Source organism: Erpetoichthys calabaricus, chromosome 18 (assembly GCF_900747795.2).
Source record: "Erpetoichthys calabaricus chromosome 18, fErpCal1.3, whole genome shotgun sequence".
Classification (NCBI taxonomy): domain Eukaryota; kingdom Metazoa; phylum Chordata; class Cladistia; order Polypteriformes; family Polypteridae; genus Erpetoichthys; species Erpetoichthys calabaricus.
In genome coordinates, this window is record NC_041411.2 from 37,324,378 (window position 1) to 37,343,684 (window position 19,307).

A 19,307-nucleotide genomic window follows, 5' to 3' on the forward strand; every position below is an offset into this window, starting at 1 on the left:
AGGACAGACTGGCTAAACAGTGAGTAGTGAATGAGAAATCTGCAGCTTACAGTCCAACACCTTAGCAACTAAGCTACATTGCCAGCCACGTTTAAGGATAATTTACAATCACTTGGCACCCTTTTAGCAAGCTGACTGCTACTGGCACCCAGCTACAGTGTGCCATTATATGACATACAGTGCTAAGGGTTAACCAGCTGGGAACCACTGGACTTTGGTGACCTTTCAGCTTGGCAACTTAAATGTTTGTGAATAGAAGAGAATGTAACAGAAAAGAGGGAGTCAGGGAGAGAGAGAGAGGGAGAGGATGGGAGGGAGAGCAAGAGAGAGAGAGAGAGAGAGACAGAGAAGGAAAAGCAACAGAGAGAGAGAGAGAGAGAGAGAGAGAGAGGAGGGGTGTTAGGCTCTAGAGATCTTAAAAAGCTGTAGGCTGATCTTGGCAGCTAAAGAAGCTCTGGGAAGAGCCTTTACAGCAAGCCGCTCGGTGTTTCCTATCTCGCACAAATCAGGCTTGTGCTAGCTGTCAGCTGCATTTACATTCAAATCCGGACAAGCGGAGGATCACAAAAAAAAAAAAAAAAAAGTTAGGCGTCTATGTGGCCGTAGCAGAGATGGAAAAAGTCACTCGCGCTTTCAAGAATGTAAAGAGGACATCACGAAGAAAGAGAGAAAAGGGATCACAGGAGGAAGGGGAGAATGAAGACATCTGTGAGGAAGGCTTGTGCTCCTTGAGTCTGTGTATCAGCGGTAAGAGACTTCCATACACTGTGTCACACAGCAAAAACAACAGAGAAACTTTCCAGTGGTGTGTTGGTCAGCACAGCCTGCTGACCACCAGTTGTTTTTTGTTGTGATTGGACATTCGTCCTAACTAACTATGCATTTTTGTTCAAGTGCATGTTTGTGTTGTTTAGAATTCCATTTTTGTTATACTAAGGGGAAATATGAAGCATCAAATTCCTGCTTGCATGTGAGACTACGAGATGTGTTTTTCAAGCCTCTAAAGTACTTTTTCGCTGTAATATTTTTACATTTTAAATGACAAAACCCATTTCTCTCTCTTGTTCACTTTGCTGCGGGAGCTCTGCTAGATAATGACTCGATGAAAGGCTCTTTTCAATGTGTGTCTATATAAATGCTTTCATACATCATTATCTTTTTGAAGGTAACATTGAGATTTGCTCCCCTGGGATTTATTTTTGGAAAAAAATGAAGCAAACATTGCATTTATTAACATGCTAAATGGACTGCTGTTCAAAAAGCTGCTAACAAGGAAGAAGAGAAAGGGGAAAAGTTTGGTTTTTTGCTTTGTTTTCCTTGCTGCTTCTGTCAGACAATGCACTTGTTCTAAACTAGCTGATTGGTTTCATGGTGGCATTGTCAAAAACGCAATCATTGAAGTAACTAGGCATAAAGTTTATAACGCATAATGGCATTCATAGCCAATATGCACCATGTAGTCATCACTTATTGTTACAGATACTTAGTTCTTACAGTATATCATTTATGGGGATGATTCAGGATTTGACCTGAATTCTAAGCAAAGCGCATTTGTGTTTGATCCTATAATCAGAGATTTTCAAATCATACAAATAATTCCAGTGAGCCATACCTGTTAGATATCTGTTGGTCTCCTCTTGTAAAGCAGTTTCTTTGAGGTTGTTTTCCATGCTTATCCTATTTGGCTTGAAGTTCTGTTATGTGCTTGTTATCTCTATCTTGTTGAATGATTTTGCAATATTGTTACTTTCTGTTTTGGAAGGTATTGTGGTAATAGCTGTTCTATAAATATATTGTGTTTAACCTGAGGGGCAGGGCGGTGCAGTAAATAACACTATTGCATATCAACTCTGGGGGCTGTGTTTGATTTCCAGGCTGCTCTGAGTCTATGTAACCTTTACATGTTCTCCTAGTGTTCATGATACACTGTATATATATATATATGATACATATGATATATATACTTTCTCCAGGTATTCCACGTTTGCTCTCTCATCCCAAGTACATTCATTTCAAGCAATGTGAAATGTTTTGGTGTATGTGTGTATGTCAGGGTGTCCTACAATGAGCTGACATCCTGTCCAAGGCTGGCTCCTGCCTCCAAATAAGAGCTGTTGTAATAGGTTACACTAATGGTTAAAGCAGTTTTAGAAAACAAACAAAGGATGAATGAATAAATGGACGGATCATTATCATTATATAAGAGTAATGTCCCTCACTAAGAGTGGTCATAATTTCCTGGTGAGGATAATAATAAATAATAATAATAATAAATTACATTTATTGAGCGCCTTTCACAAACCCAAGGTCACTTTACATACTGTACAGAGTAAAAAAAAAAATTACACAGATGACAAAAGTTTGTAGAAGAGGAAAGTTTTCAGTTGAGATTTAAAAGTGCAGAAACAGGAGCAATCTCAGAAAAACTGAGGAAGAGAGTTCCAGAGTTGAGGTGCTATAGCACGGAAGGACCTGCCTCCCAAGGTGGAGAGTCTGGCGTGTGGGACAGTAAGGTGATTACTGTGTGAGGACCTGAGAGAGAGAGAGAAGGAGTGTATGGAGCTAGGAGCTGAGTGAGATAGAGAGGGGTAAGGTTATGTAGGGCTTTGAAGGTAAGATAATCCTTGATGGAACCAGTAACCAGAGAAATTGGGAGAGAACAGGGGAGATGTGAGCGAAACGCTTTGTGTGGGTGAGGACTTTAACTGCGGACTAGAGTCAGCCCAGCATTCCCTGATACCAGCTACGGATTCCATCTCTTTCTGGGGAATTTCCAGGCATTTCCAAGCCAGCCAAGAGATGTCCTGGGTCATTCACAGGGTCCTGGTCCAGTGGGAGGTTCCTGAAGCAGCTTTAAGAGGAGCCACCTAGGGGGGCATTTTTACGAGATACTCAAACCACCTCCACTCCTCTCAGTCTGGAGGAGCAGCAACTCTACTCTGAGTTTTTCCCAGATTGCTGAGTTTTTCAAATTATCAGGGAGTGTCAGCCTAACCCCCCCTTGTGAAGAAATCAAATTTCCACTGCTTGGACTATGATCTCGTTCTCTCACTCATTCCCTATAGTTGATGTCCATAAGTGAGGAAGAGGATGTAGGTCGACAAGTAGACCAAGAGTTTTGTCTTTAGACTTGACCCCTGCTTCATCATCACAGATAGGTACAGCGCCTGCAGAACAGCTGCCACCACTCCAATGCACTTTGCCAGAATAAGGTCATCTGTAGCTCAGATGTCTTCAGCTCAGTAGTCATTCATTTTTCCACATTGTTATTTAACTGATTACTATTATTATTATTATTATTATTATTATTATTATTATTATTATTATTATTATTATTATTATTATTATTATTATTATCCATCATTCTTCAGCTATTGTTAATATTTAAGTTTATCAAGGGTTCAAACTATGCAACTAATTCAAGTGACTGGTGGGCTTAAATAAGCATAGGTTCATAAGATCATTAATGTCACATATACAGAGTACAGTGAAATTTTTACTTGTATATGCTAAACAACATACAATCATAAGTTTGATCATTGTTATATGACTTTTTTATGACTGCTTCCATGTTATTTGAAGATATCTAATTTGCAGTATTACTGCATACCAGTAGAGGCTGCTGTACACGTTCCTTCACTCCATAATTCAAACAAGCACAGGTTTGCTTTCTCCTTGGGTAGGAGAGACTCCAAGGCCTTTGTTATAGGCTGTCTTTCAGTATAAACCATAAATACACACAACCGTTCACAACTTTAAAAACTTCTTTTGTGCAAAAGATAATTTGAATGGTGAGAACGTGGACCCTGTAAAAGACAGACAGTCACACTATAGTTTGGAGATGTCACCTGCCTTTGTGGATGCCACTACCACCACCTGTTTATCTATCTGAAGAAAAGTTTAAGCATCCCAGTAGACGCAATGTGAGAGACTGGATGTGCTTTGGACATCAGATGTAGTCATTTTAAAAACCATGAGGTTTGCTTGTTTAATTTTAAAGTTTGAATTAAATCAGCAGGTGGGTACTCAGTAACAAACCAGCTGCAGGCTTACATTCACATTGTCATTTTAAAATGATGATGTAATCTGAACCCCTGGTGTCTTTCATTATGACTTTATTAATAGACATTTTTAACAGAATTTGAAAATCGTAATGTAACATAACATTCTCAAACCTGCCAAATCCAATTTAAGGTCAAAGCCTATCCTGGCAGGGTTAAGTGCAAGGCAGGAACAAGTGCAGGATATGACGCAAGGAACCACTTGTGGATACCCTCACAGGCAAACCAGTTCAGAGGTGCCAGTTAGCCAAACATCCATGTCTTTTGGATTCTGGGCTACTCTAAAAACTCAAATATACAGAATACCTGAAAATATTTAATATCCTGAATAAAGACATGAAATTGTACTATTGTCTTGTTTATAAATGACAGGCCTACTTTATTCGGGATGCACCAAGTCTTTGCCATTTGCAATTCCTTTTTTAGCACTTTTAAAAATGGAAAAAGTTAATTTAACAGAAGATGGATTTTTAAAGCTCATTTTGTGGTGCTCAGTTATATGCTTCATTTCTACACCAACTTTGACTTAATTCAAGTGTAATCTACAACTATAGCTCCATCTAGCTGAGTTGCACAGGTTAAGTATTGTCAGAGACACTGTAGTTTTGGATTATGTCGTCCAGAGCTAATCAGTTCTTTAAGTGCATGTAGGTAATTCTTAATTGCTGTGAACAAATTAACAAAAAAAGTAAAAAAAAAAAAAATGCATGCTGATGTGTACTCTCTCAAAGCGTATATTTCCATAAATAATGGAGAACTTGCAACAGATTGTTGCATGAAGCATCCTAAAATGCCTCTTAATATAATCAGAAGGACACAAATTGTATATGGCTTGCATTTCTTGATTTTCTGTCTAACACATATTGTAATCCTTTGTCAGTTACTGTAATTATTCTTGTTTTCTATAGCCTCATGGCTTTGGGTCAAATTAAGTTTGTGAAGTTCTTCCCATTACTTTTGTTGAATGAGCGGATGGTAGTGATTTCAGAGATTATATGCATTCTTCACGTTAATATTGTATCTAATTATAAGTGGCTGGACCGTCAGTGAGTGTCACCATTTAATGATTATGGAAACTGAGCATAAAATCTGCATCTCAAAGGTTTGGTTATATGACTTAATCAGTACTGAATGTTTAAAAGCCACTCCAAACACAAGTGGCGATTTGTTTATGCAGGCAGAGATGAAAAGAATAAAAGAGAAGCAGTAGTTTATTATTTGTATGGTGATGTGATCAGCTATTATTAATACAGTTATGATCGTCCATCCATCCACCCTCTTACTGAAACGGCTGCTTTCAGTTTTAGAGTTGAGACTTGCATGACAGGGTATATTAATTAGTGTTATTAATGCTAATACCAATTATAAAAATAATGATGCATTCATTATTTAAAACAAAGAACATTAATAATAGATAGTATATTAGTATTATTTGCCTTTCCATTATTTCATAGCTGCAGGGTTATTAAAAGCAGTTATTCATGGGCTACTTATATTTTGTAAAATGAAAAACTAAAATGTGTCTGTTTCTGTTTTTTTTTTTTTTTTTGGTATTTATTATCCATCTATCCAACAACTTTACTGCCCACTCATACTCTTTGGCGTCAAGGGGAGCGGCCACAATAGAGCATATAGCAAGAAGCATCCCTGGATAGGATGCTAGTCCTTGACACTGCACACTTAATTATTACTGCTGGGGAAATTTAGAGTTACCAATTAACTTAACGCATACAGTAGGCCTTTAGGAAATCGGAGAAAAATGTTAGCAGGCTGGGGGAGAACATGTAGACTTACAGTTTTTCTCAGTTGCTTAAGCACAGTGGTCAGAATAATAGCCATATTCTCCATCATTACCCTTGCTGACATTTTGGACGGTTCAGGGCTCAGAACTGTTCAGTCTCTAAGGTTGACATTTTCTACTCCATCCTCCTCTCTTGTTTCTTTTATCTCCAACTCCAGTCTGTTATTAGATCCTGTGGTGTTTCTCTATCTTCTCCGCTCTCCTCTCAATCTCTTAACTTTTTTTCATTCTCCTTTCACCCAGAAGAAGTAAGATCCTATTACTTACAGTATGTTTTTTTAAACGAAGGGTTGTCTTCCAATTCTTGCCCATTCAGTGAGTTTGGCAAAGTGATGTGTGCACTGTCTGCTCCTCTTGATTGGGATGTGATTTTTGAGAACATCACATTTGCGTCTAGAAATCCCAATTATCAGCATACACAATTCAAATTTGTGCTTCTCCTGTATTTCACTTCCTATTAACAGTGTGCTATAGGCCTTTCTAATGATCCCCTTTGTTCTCTTTGCTCTTCTAAACCACCAGGTATGTTTTAACTGGGAATGTCTTAAAGTTTCATGTTTTTGGTGAGCTGTATTGCAGTTTCTCTCTTCTGTCCCTTCCTATAATATCCCACTTACTCCTCAGGTTCTCTTTCTTTTGGATCTTCCTGCTCTTTCTCTTTCCTTTTCCCTGAGGAGATTATTGTGTTTGGGCATAATCTCTTCAAAATTAGACCTTACTTTAAATTGGAAATCTACTGACTCTCTTTGTTCCAGAGGTTCCTAACTCTTTTTGGCTCATGACCACCATTTTGAAATCTGAACTTTATTACTACCCCAGGTGCTCAAAATAGATAGATAGATAGATAGATAGATAGATAGATAGATAGATAGATAGATAGATAGATAGATAGATAGATAGATAGATAGATAGATAGATAGATAGATAGATAGATAGATAGATAGATACTTTATTAATCCCAAGGGGAAATTCACAAATATTGATATTGCCTTCATATTCATGGTAAGCTACAGCATATTTTTTAGAACATTTTAGAATACTCAAGAGTACATCAAAACCTAGTATGTTTACACAGATGAAACTGTGAACTGACGATGTCTAATCAGATGGTTGTGCCTGCATATCATGATGTAGTTTGTCAGAGTCAGAAGGTATTCTTGAGAAAGCAGATCTCATCTCAGGCAAACGAGAACCATAAATGCAGCTTTTCCAAATCTGAAATATAATGAAGATAACTTCATTATTAACTTTTTACAATTATACACAGCTACAGTGTATCCGGAAAGTATTCACAGCGCATCACTTTTTCCACATTTTGTTATGTTACAGCCTTATTCCAAAATGGATTAAATTCATTTTTTTCCTCAGAATTCTACACACAACACCCCATAATGACAACATGAAAAAGTTTACTTGAGATTTTTGCAAATTTATTAAAAATACAAAAATTGAGAAAGCACATGTACATAAGTATTCACAGCCTTTGCCATGAAGCTCGAAATTGAGCTCAGGTGCATCCTGTTTCCCCTGATCATACTTGAGATGTTTCTGCAGCTTAATTGGAGTCCACCTGTGGTAAATTCAGTTGACTGGACATGATTTGGAAAGGCACACACCTGTCTATATAAGGCCCCACAGTTGACAGTTCATGTCAGAGCACAAACCAAGCATGAAGTCAAAGGAATTGTCTGTAGACCTCCGAGACAGGATTGTCTCGAGGCACAAATCTGGGGAAGGTTACAGAAAAATTCTGCTGCTTTGAAGGTCCCAATAAACACAGTGGCCTCCATCATCCGTAAGTGGAAGAAGTTCGAAACCACCAGAACTCTTCCTAGAGCTGGCCGGCCATCTAAACTGAGCGATCGGGGGAGAAGGGCCTTAGTCAGGGAGGTGACCAAGAACCTGATGGTCACGCTGTCAGAGCTCCAGAGGTCCTCTGTGGAGAGAGGAGAACCTTCCAGAAGGACAACCATCTCTGCAGCAATCCACCAATCAGGCCTGTATGGTAAAGTGGCCAGACAGAAGCCACTCCTTAGTAAAAGGCACATGGCAGCCCACCTGGAGTTTGCCAAAAGGCACCTGAAGGACTCTCAGACTATGAGAAAGAAAATTCTCTGGTCTGATGAGACAAAGATTGAACTCTTTGGTATGAATGCCAGGCATCACGTTTGGAGGAAACCAGGCACCATCCCTACAGTGAAGCATGGTGGTGGCAGCATCATGCTGTGGGGATGTTTTTCAGCGGCAGGAACTGGGAGACTAGTCAGGATAAAGGGAAAGATGACTGCAGCAATGTACAGAGACATCCTGAATGAAAACCTGCTCCAGAGCACTCTTGACCTCAGACTGGGGCGATGGTTCATCTTTCAGCAGGACAACGACCCTAAGCACACAGCCAAGATATCAAAGGAGTGGCTTCAGGACAACTCTGTGAATGTCCTTGAGTGGCCCAGCCAGAGCCCAGACTTGAATCCGATTGAACATCTCTGGAGAGATCCTGAAATGGCTGTGCACCGACGCTTCCCATCCAACCTGATGGAGCTTGAGAGGTGTTGCAAAGAGGAATGGGCGAAACTGGCCAAGGATAGGTGTGCCAAGCTTGTGGCATCATATTCAAAAAGACTTGAGGCTGTAATTGCTGCCAAAGGTGCATCGACAAAGTATTGAGCAAAGGCTGTGAATACTTATGTACATGTGATTTCTCAGTTTTTTTATTTTTAATAAATTTGCAAAAACCTCAAGTAAACTTTTTTCATGTTGTCATTATGGGGTGTTGTCTGAAGAATTCTGAGGAAAAAAATGAATTTAATCCATTTTGGAATAAGGCTGTAACATAACAAAAGGTGGAAAAGTGATGCTCTGTGAATACTTTCCGGATGCACTGTATATATATATATATACCAGTAACGGCACACTGCATGATAATGTGCAGTGAATACACTTGACTTGAACATTCCTAGTTTTCATCCTCTTTCTCTGTATGTTTAGCATTTGTTTGCTCAGAGGTTGATGTGCTTGCTGCCTCCTGAGCAGCTTGTTTTCTCCACCCTAGCGGCCCGCTTCTTCTCTTCTTTTGTCGCCATCTTTTCGCGTTAAAACTGATTAAGTCAGTGTTTGTGTTGCAATTACTTAGTACGTTTTCCTTAATTTTACACTTAAGTCTTCAATCTGCCTCAACAATAATTTAAGATAAAAAAGAGGTAGGGGAAGTGACTGCGAAGGTGGTAGGGATGAGAACGGCGCCCATATGCATGTGCCACATGTCCGACCTGCTGGCCGCTGCCAAGAGTTGATTCTTCAATAAAATAAAATAAAAATAAAAAGAGGAATAATCTTGGAGGTCAATCATCACCCTGAAAGCCAACAGTAGAGGTCAGGTAGTATATGTGTACCAGATTTCAGGTCAATAGTTCATACGGTTTGCAAGCTACAGGTGATTTAAAATCCTGGACAGACAAACAGACAGCCATGATAGTGTATTATATAAGAAGATATAGCAACAGCAACGTGTCCAATCATTCAGTGAATAACCACAGGCAAAACACTAAGTATGGCTCTCACCGAGGAGTGGCACAAACTGAGACCAGTTTCATGGGGCAGTTCTTGTTTCTTATGACTGTGAAATGCTACAGGACATTTGTTATAATCCAACCACAAGAAATACTGACTACAGCTAAAATCATCACTATGTACACAGATGGTCCAACAGAGTGAAATTCAAGGATGAGAATACACATCTTCACTGTAATGCAAGTCTTTATTTTACTGTATTTCAGCAACCCTGTAGATGTGTTTTATACCAACATTGTGACGTTTCAAGACCTGATCAATAGTCAACATTCAAAGTATGAATGTTGTGGAGTATAGTTGGCGTCTGCTATGACTGCCATCTGAATTTTACATAGACGTACGGCTTTGTTCTCCAGTGCCATCTGAACAATTGCTGCTTGTTTTCCATCAGTGAATATGTTGCCTACACTTCCAGCTGGAGGTCTTCTTTCCAATCTTTAAGGGTGATCTTCTTTCACTGTGGTCATTTACTATAGGAGACAACTAAGTTAAACAATTTTGATTTATAGAACAACAAGTTAAACAATATTGATTTATAGAATAAGTATGTGGGTTTCAAACCTGATTACTTCATGGTAGTGTGCATGGGTGCAAATATTGTTTGTGTGCATCCAGAATGTCCGAATAATCAATGCCACACCTGAAGATTCAGCTGCAACTTCAGCATAGAAAGGCCATAATTTAAGAGATGGCCTATAATGGTTGCTATAATTTTATTAGAATCATCTGGTTCTGAATAGTCTTCTTGGGTGACTTTCAGCACAAAATCATCCTCTTCCCTTTCCCCTTCATCTTCCACGTCCGCATTGGCCATGAGGATGTTCTTAAAAGTTGTGTTCAATTTTCCGTGTGCAATACTGCCACATGTGTGACAGTGTGTGCTGAATGGCTTAGAGACAGATTTTCAGGAATTGGCTAATTCATTGCAAGATTGGGCCAGTTTGAGGCTGTGTTTTGGGATTGGCTGTTAGCACCTAATGGCATTTTGGGGTGATTTGCTTAACCTGATACTGTCATTGAATTTTTGTTTTATTGGATGACTACTCTGTAAAGTGTTGTGCAAAAAGTTCACTAACATTTGAAACTGATGTACATACAAAGAGAAAAATATGGTGTGTTGACCTAACTACGTGCATCACAGGTCTGATCAACTTATTTAAGCAATCCAGAAAAAAGGAACACAAGGAGTAGTGAGACAGCGGTGCTTACTAATCTGCAATTGTCCCATCCTTCTTATTTATTTATGTGTTTAATTATCCTAGAACGCAATATCATTCAGCATTTTTTTGCCTTTGCCCGACTGATTTATGATTGCATGCTGAAGACATCACAGATCATAATTAAACAGTGACAACACAAAGACTGATTTGTTGCCTTTAAGGATACCCACTTTCTGATATATTCTTTATTCTCTCCATTCTTGTTTTTTGAACATTCCTGTTCTATCACTCAATGTTTTCTATCTCTTCTAGTACTGTTCTTGTCCCTGTTGAATGGACATCAAAGGCAACTTGTGTGTTACCTCGGGTAGTCTTCTTAGCCACTGTGGCTATACAGGCACTTGTGAAGAATTTAAAGTTAAGCTATCAATATCACAGGCTGACATTACACCATTCTTCAGGTATTTTTACTTGACATTTTCTGGTCCTAAGGGTAACTTATGGATACTTTGAAATCATTTCAGTATGAGAAAATCCCCCACATCATCTTGATATTTAGTTATGATAGATAGAGCCTTATGGCTCTCTAGAAATTACTCACATTACTATTTAGATCATTTTTGGACCATATTTTTTTACAGGAAATGAAACTCTTAAAATAAACAGTAAACCAATAGGTGTCTTCACCAAAAGCAGTCAAAAGGACATGAAGTTGTGCATGTCACATCAACTGACCCCTGGGATTCACTGCCTGATGGGTCAAAGTTACTGTCTTTCACGAAACTTAAAAAATGGGGACTGGTAATATAGGCTCATGGTGTGTCATTTTATTTTATTTTAAGATTGCTGATCACGAATATGGTAATAGTTTTGATATCTTATTCTTCACTAGTGGTCCTAGCCCTTTTAAATCCATTACCAGAAGGTTAAAAATGATATATATATATACAGTGCATCCAGAAAGTATTCACAGCGCATCACTTTTTCCACATTTTGTTATGTTACAGCCTTATTCCAAAATGGATTAAATTCATTTTTTTCCTCAGAATTCTTCACACAACACCCCATAATGACAATGTGAAAAAAGTTTACTTGAGATTTTTGCAAATTTATTAAAAATAAAAAAACTGAGAAATCACATGTACATAAGTATTCACAGCCTTTGCTCAGTACTTTGTCGATGCACCTTTGGTAGCAATTACAGCCTCAAGTCTTGTTGAATATGATGCCACAAGCTTGGCACACCTATCCTTGGCCAGTTTCGCCCATTCCTCTTTGCGGCACCTCTCAAGCTCCATCAGGTTGGGTGGGAAGCGTCGGTGCACAGCCATTTTAAGATCTCTCCAGAGATGTTCAATCGGATTCAAGTCTGGGCTCTGGCTGGGCCACTCAAGGACATTCACAGAGTTGTCCTGAAGCCACTCCTTTGATATCTTGGCTGTGTGCTTAGGGTCATTGTCCTGCTGAAAGATGAACAGTCGCCCCAGTCTGAGGTCAAGAGCGCTCTGGAGCAGGTTTTCATTCAGGATGTCTCTGTACATTGCTGCAGTCATCTTTCCCTTTATCCTGACTAGTCTCCCAGTTCCTGAAGCTGAAAAACATCCCCACAGCATGATGCTGCCACCACCATGCTTCACTGTAGGGATGGTATTGTCCTGCTGATGAGCGGTGCCTGGTTTCCTCCAAACGTGACGCCTGGCATTCACACCAAAGAGTTCAATCTTTGTCTCATCAGACCAGAGAATTTTCTTTCTCATGGTCTGAGAGTCCTTCAGGTGCCTTTTGGCAAACTCCAGGCGGGCTGCCATGTGCCTTTTACTAAGGAGTGGCTTCCGTCTGGCCACTCTACCATACAGGCCTGATTGGTGGATTGCTGCAGAGATGGTTGTCCTTCTGGAAGGTTCTCCTCGCTCCACAGAGGACCTCTGGAACTCTGACAGAGTGACCATCGGGATCTTGGTCACCTCCCTGACTAAGGCCCTTCTCCCCCGATCGCTCAGCTTAGATGGCCGGCCAGCTCTAGGAAGAGTCCTGGTGGTTTCTAACTTCTTCCACTTACGGATGATGGAGACCACTGTGCTCATTGGGACCTTCAAAGCAGCAGAAATTTTTCTGTAACCTTCCCCAGATTTGTGCCTCGAGACAATCCTGTCTCGGAGGTCTACAGACAATTCCTTTGACTTCATGCTTGGTTTGTGCTCTGACATGAACTGTCAACTGTGGGACCTTATATAGACAGGTGTGTGCCTTTCCAAATCATGTCCAGTCAACTGAATTTACCACAGGTGGACTTCAATTAAGCTGCAGAAACATCTCAAGGATGATCAGGGGAAACAGGATGCACCTGAGCTCAATTTTGAGCTTCATGGCAAAGGCTGTGAATACTTATGTACATGTGCTTTCTCAATTTTTGTATTTTTAATAAATTTGCAAAAATCTCAAGTAAACTTTTTTCATGTTGTCATTATGGGGTGTTGTGTGTAGAATTCTGAGGAAAAAAATGAATTTAATCCATTTTGGAATAAGGCTGTAACATAACAAAAAGTGGAAAAAGTGATGCGCTGTGAATACTTTCCGGATGCACTGTATATATATATATGTTTTTTTTTTACCAAAATTAGTTTTCTAATTTCTATATTACTCCTGAAACACAGAACTTGGGGAAATAACAGTTCAATGAATTAGCCCAGGAGTCCAATTAAAAACAGAAGCTGGTTGAAACAAAAGCCTGCAAACACAGTGGGGCCACAGGACCGAGTTTGGGAAGCGCTGCTTTAGACTATTAAAGGTCACTTATTACGAATATGATGCTATTTTTGATTTATGATACTTTACTAGGGATCTAGTCCACTATGGACCACTATCAGAGAATGAAAAATGACACATTTCTCTTACAATCAAGAATATTTAGACTTTTAGCCTTTACCTTGTAGCACACATTTAAATATTTGACGCTGTTATCATGAACTTCTACCTCATGAAGTAAATCATTACATTTCTCATGGACTTTTTATGTGCGCATTTGGGGTATCGTTTTTGAATATTTCAAGATCAGCACTTATGAATGTGATGTGATTTTTGATCCTTTACTAGAGATCTAGTTCTTTATGGATTTCTATCAGAGGATGGAAAATGAGAAATTTCTATTATAATTGAGAATATTTATACTACATCTTGCCTGAAGAAGGGGCCTGAGTTACCTCGAAAGCTTGCATATTGTAATCTTTTTAGTTAGCCGATAAAAGGGGTCATTTTGCTTGACTTCTCACTACGACTACACAACATTTAAATTGAAGAACACGTTTTAATTTTTTAAATACCTGAGGTTCTTGTTTATTATGTTCTGTAGTACCACCTCGTGGCGTAAATCATTATGTTTCTTATGAATATCCTGAATTAGGGCAGCTTACACCAAATAAGACTTTTTATTTATGTATTTAATTATGTTAAACTGCAATATCATTCAGCATAGCCCGCCTGATGTATGGTTGCACGCTGATGACATTACAGATTATGATTAAATTGTGACAAAGCAAACACTGATTTGTTGCTTTTCTGACTTTCACGAAACTTAAAGAAAGGGGACTGGTAATATAGGCTCATGGTGTGTCATTTTATTTTATTTTAAGATTGCTGATCATAAATATGATAATAGTTTTGATGTCTTATTCTTCAGTAGTGGTCCTAGCCCTTTTAAAGCCATTACCATAAAGTTAAAAATGACAAATTTCAAACCTAAGTACTTCAGACTATTTGAAGTCAGCATTTATGAGTCTGATGTTATTTTTGATACTTCACTAGGGATCTTGTTCACTATGGACCTCTATCAGGGGTTTAAAAATGACAAATTTATATTACAATCAAGAATAGTTAGATCTTCAATATTTACACTGAAGCACATGTTTTAACATTTCAAATATTTGACGCAAGTATTCTTGTTATTAAGTATTTCTACCTAATGAAGTAAATCATTACATTTCTTATGAACACCCTGAATTAGAGTGGCTTACGTTAACTAATTATAAAAGTGAGTATGTGGGGTATCACTTTAGACCAGGCTCACTGGCTGTCCACTTTCTGATATATTCTTTATTATCTCCATCCTCATTAATTGATCATTCTTATTCTTTTACATGCCTGTTAAATGTTTGTTATCTCCTCCACTTGAGCTGATGGATGTTTCAGGATACCTGCGGTGGGTTGGCACCCTGCCCGGGATTGGTTCCTGCCTTCTGCCCTGTGTTGGCTAGGATTGGCTCCAGCAGACCCCCGTGACCCTGTGCTCGGATTCAGCGGGTTGGAAAATGGATGGATAGATGGATGTTTCAGGATACTTGTATGGTACCTCACACTCTGAAAAATAAGGGTGCCAGAGCAATTCTTCAGAGCAGTGCCATAAGGGAATTATTTTTGGTTCCCAAGAGACCCATCCACCTGAAGGTCTCAGAAAGAACTATTATTTGTATAGATCCATAACAGCCCTCTATACAGTATAAAATCATGAATAGATGGTAACAGATTTGTAAAACCCCAATCGGTCGTGATTTTAAAGGGACTCTTGACTCATACAGTAACAGCGGCTATGTCCAGGTTTTCTTAATCTGTTAGTGTTCTGCTAGATAGCCTAACGATCATTAAAGATTTCAGGGTTTTTTTTCTACACATTAGAAAGAATTTCAAAGCTCAAAGAACTGATTTAAGATGCAAAGAACCCTTCCCAGCTTTATCAAGTAACAGTTCTACAAGGAACCACACAACCCAGTAAAAAACCATAAAGTGCCAATTAAAGAACCAGAACTGCCTTAGCCACTGGAGAGATTCTTGTAAAGAATTTAAGGGTAAGCTATGAACGTCACAGGCTGACATTACACCACTCTTCAAGCGTTAAAGCATGACATTCTTTTTCTTTAAAATTAAAATGATTTCCCCTTTTTAAATATGGTTATACAACAAAAGCTGTATAAAATATCCTATCCCCATTTTTAAAAAAGATACCATTATAAAAAGTAGCGCATGCAATAAATAGTATAATGCTATATAAGAGCAAAAGGAGTTGAGTGATTAATTATTTGGGGGGTTGTGCAGTGTGGGCTGCTTTTGAAAAGCACAAAAGGCCTGCTGACTCAGCAGGGATGGATCCCTTTTTTTATTATAGTGCAAGACAATAGCCCACCACTCTTACCCCTCCCCGACTTCATTTACGGAGTAAACAGGCACAAAATATTCCACCTGACATCAAAGCCCCTGGAATCATTTTGGATGAACAGGTAGCCTTTTTTTCAAAAATAAAGACATTTCCCAATGTAAAAAAAAAATTCTATGCAAACAGCATGCCAAAGAATTTCTTTGAGTCTCATTACCCAGTAAAAGTCCATATGGTATTCCTTTTGATGCTGCATTTCAAAAGCTAATACTGCTTCCTAGAGGAATGAAGCCATCGCTTTTTACACCTGGTTAATTCTGACTTAAGACAGAGGGAGTTAAAGCCTATCCCAGCAGTAATGAGCAAAAAGCAATAGCTGGTCCATTGCAAGCATATTTAAGCCCCTGTTACTAGCTCTGGAAGGAATTTAAAAATCAATGTGGCAGAAAGCTTTTGAATTAGAGTAACATGTAGCACCACATCCATGACACTCTAGCCTGTAACGAAACCTGAGTACTGTGGCATAGCAATGTTTCCTCCATGCAGGATATCCATGCAATTTACTGCTAAGTTATTGGATGGAAAGCCTCTGTGAACACAGCCAGAGCTGAAGTCAGTGTGCTAATACCCCGTGTTTGATTCTTGACAATTTATCACATCTCATTCCCTACATACCTGACCCTGTGATTCCTCAGTCAGGCACTCCAAACTTCCAATATAAACTACCTGAACCAATACTTAAGACCACTGTAATAATTCTGGGTAGGATCTGCTTTTGCTTGTTAGACCCCCTACAAAAGTAATATCACAATTTGAAGATGAAGAAGTCAAATTTCTCATTTTTGAACTACAAATTAAACCACATACATTTCTGCAGGTGAACAAATTGAACTCAGAAAAATAAGATTTTAACTCAGTGCATAAAAATTTAAATATAAATTGAGCAATTTACCTTCTTAAATCTCAATAATCTTGTAGAAGTGTACCCCATAAAGCTTAGACACTTGATTGACAATCCAGGGGTTGGGTATCCCGTGGAGCATTAAGCGCCTCAAGGAAATGACATACAATTAACGAACAAGGGTTTTGGGGGATAGAAGATCCCAGCGAAGCAGTGGATGCTGGTGCACAACTACCGCATATACTTGCGGATAAATTCTCCCGTGGATTTTATAGAATAATTTCTGGTATTTTATCCTTTTTTTTTATTTATTCATTTTATTGTAATCATTCCATACAAATAGATCAATTTATAACAAAAAAAAAAAATTTGAAGACATATCAAACCCCACCCCTGAGTGGTGGGTATTTTATAATGGTATTTTATAATGTCGGTTGTATAAGTCGAATGCGGAAAACTCACGCTATTGGTTCAAGAGATTATGATATGCTAACGCCCACCTGAGAGAGTAACCACAGAGCACATGGCCTTCTTTTCTATGTGGGTGCGGCAATGCGATGTATCAGCGTCTGCTCCTAACCTCTCTCCCTCTATTGTACCTACGTGACCACACAGTAATACCCGAACTATGCCAAAGCAACGTTTGCACTGATTTGTGTTTTTTGTATCTCACACCCTCATACACCTTTATCGTAAGAGAATCCGTTATCTACGATGGAGCGAACAATCAGAAGAAAATATGAAGCTGGTTTTAAATTAAAAGTCATTGAAGTGGAGAAAGAAATTGGTAACTGTGCTTCTGCAACAAAATTTGATGTGTCTGAGAAACTGGTGCGAGATTGGAGGACGCAAGAAAATGTAAAAAAAAAAATGTCGCATTTTTGAACGGCTGTATAAGTCGGGGTCTGATTTTATGATCGATTTTTCAGGTTTCAAGACCCGACTTATACGTGAGTATATACGATAGGCAATGAAACAAAATTAATGAGCTTTTCCCCCCCTAATAAATGCAGTTCAAAAACAGATGTACCACACAGTTAAAATTGCTACGCAACTGCCAGGACTGCCAGCAGACAAGATTGGTGAGTGTAAGCTGCAGGTGTTGTATCCAATTCAGTCCCCACGTACCCCCTGGCAAAAGTGTCAATCAAACCTCGAAATCAGTGACATTTAACAATCAGGGCTTGCACAGAAATCAATACTAGACCTCAACCGTCTCTACAGATCATTGCAACGTCCAAAATTCCATTCTCTTAAAATTCGTCTTCACGAACGCTTCACCCGCAGCAAGGAACTCTTGAGAATGTGCATTTCTGTGGTACATTCACGGGTGACAATTGCGTACACAATACTTGATTCTTTTCATACCACAGAACAGCAGCACAAATTAATAAATGACCTACAAATAACGACACACAGCAAGACACTGATTGCACCACAGTAAAGTTGGACAACGCACCTCTTTGTCACCCCACCTGGGGTTGTGGATACCCTAGATTAGGAACCCCTTACCTAGTTAGACATTCAATCTCTTTTTTTGCAAAACTATAACACATCATTGTGGTGTTGCGGGTCCACAGCTCCCATCAGGAAGGCCAGTTTTAAATAAATAATCGCCGCACTCGTGGCTTAGTGAGGGGGCGTGGTTGTGTGGCTGAAGCAGGTCCTGGGGAATTTGTGATGTGGGCGTTTCTCACCTAAGTGCACGGGTGAGAAGCGGTCCACATCTGTAATTGTTCCCAGGGGCTGCTGATTTGCCACAGCTGCCACGTCCTCTTCATAAAGAGAAGCGCGAGGCGGCTAAAGGGGAGAAGAAAAAAGCGAAAAGAAAACGGAGGTTGCAGGAGTGTGGAAGAAAGCAAGAAGCAGTATGGAGCGAGAACCGGTGTGAGCGAGCAAGCGTGTGCTCACAGGCAGGCAGGCAGCTGGACTGTAAGCCCTAGCAGGAGTGTTTGGCTGACACTCGGTGGGGCAGAAGGAAGCGGTCGCTCCAGCTGAGCGAACAAGGAGCTAGAGTGACTGACCGGTGAAAAAGGACAGCTGGCTGCATAAGGCTGAGAAGGCAGTCGGGACTTGGGACATGGATTCCCCAACATGAGAGCCCTGGTCGTTGGGGATCCCAAGTCGCTGTTTGGTGGAGCCTACTGGAGCCAGGGATCGATGAGGCGAACCGACCAGCAGAAGTGGACAGTAGTAAGGTCAGCTGCAGGAAGGGCGATTCCCCTGTTGAGAAGCCCGTATGGGAGAAGTAGAGGAGCCGCCAGATAAAGGAAGACACTGGGCTTGTGATTTTAAAGGGTCTGCTTCCAGCATTGTTCTAACCTTGTTTTAAAGGATTGTTGTTTTTTTCTATCTATTGGTTTTTACCTCCACGTTTCAATTTTATGGAATTATTTATTTATTGAAGGATTCGGAGAGCACTGCACTTTATTTATTTGGACACTTGTTTTTGATGATTGTTTTTAATAAAAGCACTTGACTCCTTTTCTACACCATCCTCTTGCTCCGTTTGTTATGCCTCACTGCCAAGCTCATCGGTAACTTTACTGACGGCGAAGGGTTTAAGGGCTCCCAAAAAGGCAAGATGGGAGCATGGAGAACCCGTATCATCACATTCATCATTCACAAAACACATTTCTCCTCATGGTTGTAGTCATTTTACCCTGTGGAG

At 39.5% G+C, this 19,307-nt stretch overlaps 1 protein-coding gene across 5 annotated transcripts in view; it reads left to right on the forward strand.

Moving 5' to 3' along the window:
- The first annotated feature begins 344 nt into the window (after positions 1 to 344).
- Positions 345 to 19,307, forward strand: part of grip2b (glutamate receptor interacting protein 2b) — a 458,459-nt gene continuing 439,496 nt past the window's right edge. For 2 of the 5 annotated variants that reach the window (XM_051921289.1, XM_051921293.1), the window contains exon 1: positions 348 to 747. In XM_051921289.1, coding sequence (XP_051777249.1) covers positions 612 to 747 — 136 coding nt within the window. In that variant the 5' untranslated portion in view covers positions 348 to 611. Of the gene's footprint in view, positions 748 to 19,307 lie in introns of all 5 variants that reach the window. The other 3 variants (XM_051921295.1, XM_051921294.1, XM_051921290.1) reach the window with 3 other exon arrangements.